This window comes from Magallana gigas, chromosome 5 (genome assembly GCF_963853765.1).
Source record: "Magallana gigas chromosome 5, xbMagGiga1.1, whole genome shotgun sequence".
NCBI classification, from domain to species: domain Eukaryota; kingdom Metazoa; phylum Mollusca; class Bivalvia; order Ostreida; family Ostreidae; genus Magallana; species Magallana gigas.
Window position 1 is genome coordinate 33,562,982 of NC_088857.1, and position 6,269 is coordinate 33,569,250.

General features: G+C 31.5%; 1 protein-coding gene across 1 annotated transcript; it reads left to right on the forward strand.

The window, feature by feature from the left end:
• The first annotated feature begins 574 nt into the window (after positions 1–574).
• On the forward strand, positions 575–2,163 carry LOC136269520 (temptin-like). Its single transcript, XM_066084628.1, has 3 exons — positions 575–797; positions 1,658–1,808; positions 2,024–2,163. Exons 1-3 carry the CDS (start codon positions 621–623, stop codon positions 2,104–2,106), a joined length of 411 nt encoding a protein of 136 aa, XP_065940700.1. The 5' UTR covers positions 575–620; the 3' UTR covers positions 2,107–2,163.
• The last annotated feature ends 4,106 nt before the right edge of the window (positions 2,164–6,269 follow it).

Sequence of the window (6,269 nt, forward strand, 5' to 3'; positions counted from 1 at the left end):
ATCATTACAGAAAACTATAATGAAAAGAATCCCTAAATTTACACCTTTACAATGCGTTGCATAAAGGATACAAATACATGTATATACATTTAGGCAAGGAGATAAGGTAATGTAGCCTGCATTATAGCAACATAGATCATTCAACTTAAATATTGTCGATTCAAAAACATTTTTTTCTATTTTGACCGCATCAGCAATTAAATGTTTTATTCAAAATATTTTGGTCATTACTTTTAAGAGCACGATATCAATCATGATTTTTTTACAACAATGGGCAGTTAGTAAATCAATAAGTAATTAAGAGTATCACATATTTGGAGGTATAATGTGCATAGTGGTTTCACATACATGTTTGAACACGTACGTGAACTCAATTAGTGATGAACTCTATTAGTGATCTGACGAAAAAATCTGTCTGGTGTCTAGAAACTGTGTCAAATTATGTCAATATGTGCCACGACATGTATATGTACACATTACTCTATATATAGTTTGAATCAATGACTTGAGATTACAATTACGCCGCGTGTGAGGACGAAACCATTTATCAGCTTATATATAAGAATTGTGCCTGACCTAAACTAGACAATTCCTGTCTCGTCGAGTAAAAGAAACTCAAAATGATCAAACTAGTGTTATGCCTGTTTGGATTAATAGTTGTATCCGCTCGCCCGTCTTACAGGGACGCTATCCCCAACGGTTATGCTGTGTTTAATCCATGTGGGACATCATTTTGGGAAGCCGTGGGACACTATAATCCCGATCACCACACAATAGAGAAAAATCCATTTGCTCTGGTAGAAGAATTTTCTTAAATGCTTTTAATGCCTTATTAAGCGGTATTTTCGCATTTTGCATTAAGTAATTCTATGACGTTCGCAAAATAGGTTAATTCTTCAGAATTATCCTTGCAAGTGAATAATGTCAGTAATATCAAAAAACATATCACACCTGATTATATCAACAAATATATCACACCTGAGTCAGGTGTGATATGTTTGTTGATATAATTGACATTGTTTCAAGAATATTTCTTTAAAAAAATATATTATTTTGCCAACGTCATAAAACTAGTTCATACTACATACTGTACAAATTACATAATTACATTAATGTACATTCAGAGTAAAGATATATTCAAAAGAAAAACAAAAACCATATTGGATAAAAAATACATGTAGGTATAAAACGTGATAAAAATAAATCGAAACCTATTATTCCAAGTTCACATAAGGTTCTAACCAGAAGGACCAAGCCCGTTTTAACATTAATTTCAATGTTACCATAAATAAAGAAATAAAAAAAACTACCAGCTCGCTTCAAAAGCCTAATAAATCAATTATTTTTTACAACACTTGCAATATGCATGTATTTTTCAGAAAAGTAATGTCTAAGATACACTCATGCCGAATTTCAAGTTGATGGGTAGTAAAATAGCGGAGATATACGTCATTATTCTCTCGAAGTCGCCAGTTTATTTTTACTCGGACATTTACCGGTCCAGGGCTCACGATGGGAATTTGCCCATGACATGAGTTCGACCCCTTTCTTTATTCATGGTTACACTGAAATCAATGTTAAAACGTGCTTGGCCCCTGTGGTTCTAACAATAAAGTTATACAGAAAAAATAACCGTACCCTGTTGCCTGTTTGCTAGGCCTTCGCCGCTGCTGGTCACGTGTGGACCGCTGACCTCTGTCGTGCAGACTCGGATGGAGACGGCAGGTCAAATGGCGCGGAGTTAGGAGACCCGAACTGTGTCTGGACCGCAGGAGCTACACCTGAACGTTCATCCACAGGTCATCCTGGTAAGATTTCTCCCAAGGAGGAATGAACCAAATATATAGCATTGTTTGATATTGTACTGAACAGCTGATGGCAATGCTAATTTTGCTGATATCTATGGCAAAACTTTCCTAGATCTAAACTCTTCATAGATTTTAGTTTTCTATCGATTTGTTTTTAACTTCCTTGTAACCTGCGTAATAAGTATCATTTATTTGTTTATTGCTCGTTTTTTTAGGTATTTGTGAGCCTATTGGATCTGGGCCCTGTGCCTCCGTAGCTTTTACATGTGGGTGTCAGGGACAAGCCTGCGTGGGTTAAATTGAATCTTGTTTCTGTTGTGTGTACTTTTATATTAAATTATTTTTTGAATTTTGATTTTTCTGTTGAACATTTCTTGCAAATGACCTAAATCTTTAGAAGTTGTCAATTCTTAATTAAAATTTTGAATATCGCAAAAAGATTGAAATTTATTTTCCTAAACGGAAACGCTTAAATGAAAATATATTTTCAAACATTAGAAGTATTTGAAATACTGAAATTTAGCAGAGATTTTTTATATTCTTTCATGCCGTAAACCCATAAAATACCAGTAACAGTTATTGATTAGACTTATTATTTGGTGACATAATATTGAAAGATTTTAGATTTATACAAGTAATTGATTTTTGTTCAGAAACTAGACATGTATCGTTATTTGATTCATCTGACAATTTATGTGCTTGTCGGAAACGTTGCAGATTATAATTATTTATTGACAATTCCTGGTACATTTTTATTATATTGTTAACTCTGATTAAGAAATTCGAATATTCTTTATGTTAATAATGGCAGCAATTGCTTCAAATTATTGGATGTTGGTTTTTTATCCGCCAACACATAATTGATATACTAAAAACAATTAGTGGTAATTTGATACTCAAACACTAACTTTAATTCGATGAACATAACTTAAAAAGGCATAATAATTTCAAATGCACTACATTTTCAATTCTAAGACAAGAAAACTACATTTTTCGAAGATTTGATATGGTATAAACTGTTTAAAGGTATAATGATAAAAAAAATTTTATTCGAGGTATTTAAAAATCAAAGGTTGTACCGGTATATGCACAAATAAGTTATTTTTAGGAGACTAGATACGTTATATGATAATTTTATCTAATTATGATTAACCAATGATATGGACAAATATCGCTTCCACTGTAAATAAATGACAAGAGCTTCTTATCTTTCTCCTCAAAATTATAAATATACGTTCACACATGGATGCAAACCCGTATTTCAAGCTGATTTGTCTATCTTCTTACTCGTTTTAAGCATAAATAAGCATCTTCAAACGCTTTACATTCATTCTAGGTATAAAACTGGAATTTTTACTTCAACACTCAAAATGTAAACAAAAAGTTTGTTTACATAGCAAAGAATTGTTATCTCTGTAACTCGCTAATAACTCAACGAATGACACTCAAGTTTTGGTTTCCTATTAAAAATGAATTATTAAGGCATTGTAAAAATTAAAATCGGAAAAATAATTTTGACCAAAATCGCGACCATGATAAATTCTTTTTTTTTTTTTTTTTTTTTTTAATGAATTTTAGGTATCCAAAAATCAAAGCTCGTATATAAGGAGACTACATGTAGTTACGTAATATGACTAACCAATGATATGGACAAATATCGCTTCCACTGTAAATAAATGACGAGAGCTCCTTATCTTTCTCCTCAAAATTGTTTTAGATAAATTTTTAATATACGTTCACACATGGATGCATGGTTGTGAATTCTGTTAATATTTTACATCTAGAATCTTATATCACTGAGACATGACGTTGTCTAATTTTCCCCACTATATAGGAAGGAGAAGGAAATTTAGACCTTTATGTCAATGAGATTTCCCTGCATCATGTGCTTGTGTCAGTATTTCAAAATAATTGCGTTTATAAACATTTCTACATAAACTTTGTGCAATAAATGCCAAAATTGATAGCATATTTTACATTTATCCGCTTCATAATTTTAACTTGTACGCTTTTATGTAATAATAATTCATGTACTTATAAACATTTTCCTATATACTTTGCGTAAAAAAAGCTTTAATTGCCATTATGTACATGTATTATCCACTTCGCTCGTTTCAACTAGTATGCCGATCGTCTTCAAAGTCGATGCCTTCTGAGTATCATTGTGACATGAATGTCTAGAAGTAATTACCCAAAATTAGACGTTCGCCTTATGTAGACCTTCGTCCGCCATTTATCGATTATCTAAGGCAGTAGATGCAGAGCTTGGGGTAATTTTTATTAATGACAGATGTAATGCACCATTCTGGTTTTATCGGTAGTTAGCTTAAACTCCAACATATCAATAATATAAAAAAAAGCAATTAGTACTAATTAGAGTAGTAATTAGCGAATCAAATACCACTTTTTTCGAATAACGCACATGAACTTGTCAGAAAGCTGAAGAAGGTCGTTTACACTACATTCATAAATCTAAAACAAACAAAAACTACTTTCTCCCTCGATATAATGATTAGTATAAATTGTTTTTAAGTTCTTGTGATATATTCTTTTTAAATTCAAGTTCAAGCCAGTATTTTCTGTTTATTCTGTTTTCAACAGTTTAGGACTCGGTATTCTTACAGAACGTCAAAGAATTGCATCTTTTTTTAGGATTTCAGGGTTATATCACACAGATTCTTAATAAATACTCGCATTGTGTTTAGTCTTTATTATTAAGGGTAACGGTACAATAAGGGCATACAAGATCAAGGCGTTCAGCCATCTTCGAAACAAAAAAAAAAATAAACCATTTTAACAGGAGCTTGAACTTTGGGTAGTTGTGTGAAACAGCAATGTGACGTATGCTTGTCCATTTCATTGTAGGCCACTCGGACGTGGCTCTTTGAAATCAACAAGATTTGTCTGGCTTTAGACTGAAGACTACGCAATCGGTGTATATTCCGCTTGAAACGAGCGTCATTTTAACTTGTTTTTACGCATGAAACAGACAGTTACATCCTACTGAAAGTCCAAGACCTGATTAAAAAGGTTCTGCTGGAATCATTTAAACGTTCGATTATCAACTTATTTATAGCTCACAGTCGGCGTTTCTAGCCTATTAGTCACTTCATAATTTATAGCATGTATGGATTTGAGCTGTTATAGAATAAATAAATAATCTTTTGTCTTGGCAAACTAATATGCTCACTGATTACGGATTTTGCGTTATATTTTACGATTTCCAACAAACTCATTAAAAACTTTTACTTGAATTTATTCGAAATCACAACAACATTTCTCTGACGTTTGTTTTGTCAAAAAAAAAGGACGATATGCTTCATCCCTGCACACCACAATCAGAGAATGTACAGACCCGGGAATTTAACTTAGATGCAGACGATTGTTCTATCAAATATTGATAGATTTAGGACACAATTAAAATTATCAAAAATAACTCAGCCACTTTAGATGTAACTGCTACAAAGAAGCTCCTATAGGTACATAAAACAACAACAACAATAACAAAAGAGAGATACTAGGTACAGATATGTAGTACGATAATTTTATCGAATTATGATTTGTAATAATTATCAGCTGTTTGGTTTTATGATGTTTCGAAAAGTAAACTTTCCTTTTTCGAATGTAAGAAAAATTGCCTGCAAACCAAAAACATGGATCGTTATCGCTTCAACAGTAAATAAATGACAGGAACTTCCAATATTTCTTCTCAATAATGTTCTAAATAAACTATAAATAAAGGTTCACACATGGATGTAAAGCAGTGGATTCCGCTATTAGAATTATTTCAACAAGAGCTTATGCAATCTGTGTGTACTTCACTTGAAACTAGACAGTGTTATTTTTAACTTGTTTTGACGCAAGAAAAAAATAGTTGCACATACCTATACGTCTTACCGAAATTAAAAGGTCTTGTTAAAATGGTTCTATGCATGCAGAAGTTTATCTCACAAGCACTTGGCGTTATATATTTTTCTGATAATAGAAAAGAGGGCCGATTTTATATATATATATATATATATATATATATATATATATATATATATATATATATATATATATATATATATATATATATATATATATATATATATATATATATATATATATATGTTTTATTGTATTCGATTAACGCTTACAATCTATTCAAAATATATTACTATAGTCAGGTACTCTTTACACAATTGCGCTGAAAAATAGATTCGTTCATGAAAAGCAAATAAATTACAGCTAATGTTAAGAATATCGACGGATATTTGACACGTGGAAAAAACAAGATTAATGGAATTTTTACCAAGAAATGCAGATGAGAATTATTCATATTCCTACGCTACCTGCTTCGATCCTCTGCCTTTTTTTCACAAATATATAGGATATTCTACGGTTGACATTTTTCTTTAATATCGCTTATTTATTGCTAACAACACTTTTATTATGGTTATTGCTCGTTAGTTAAATATT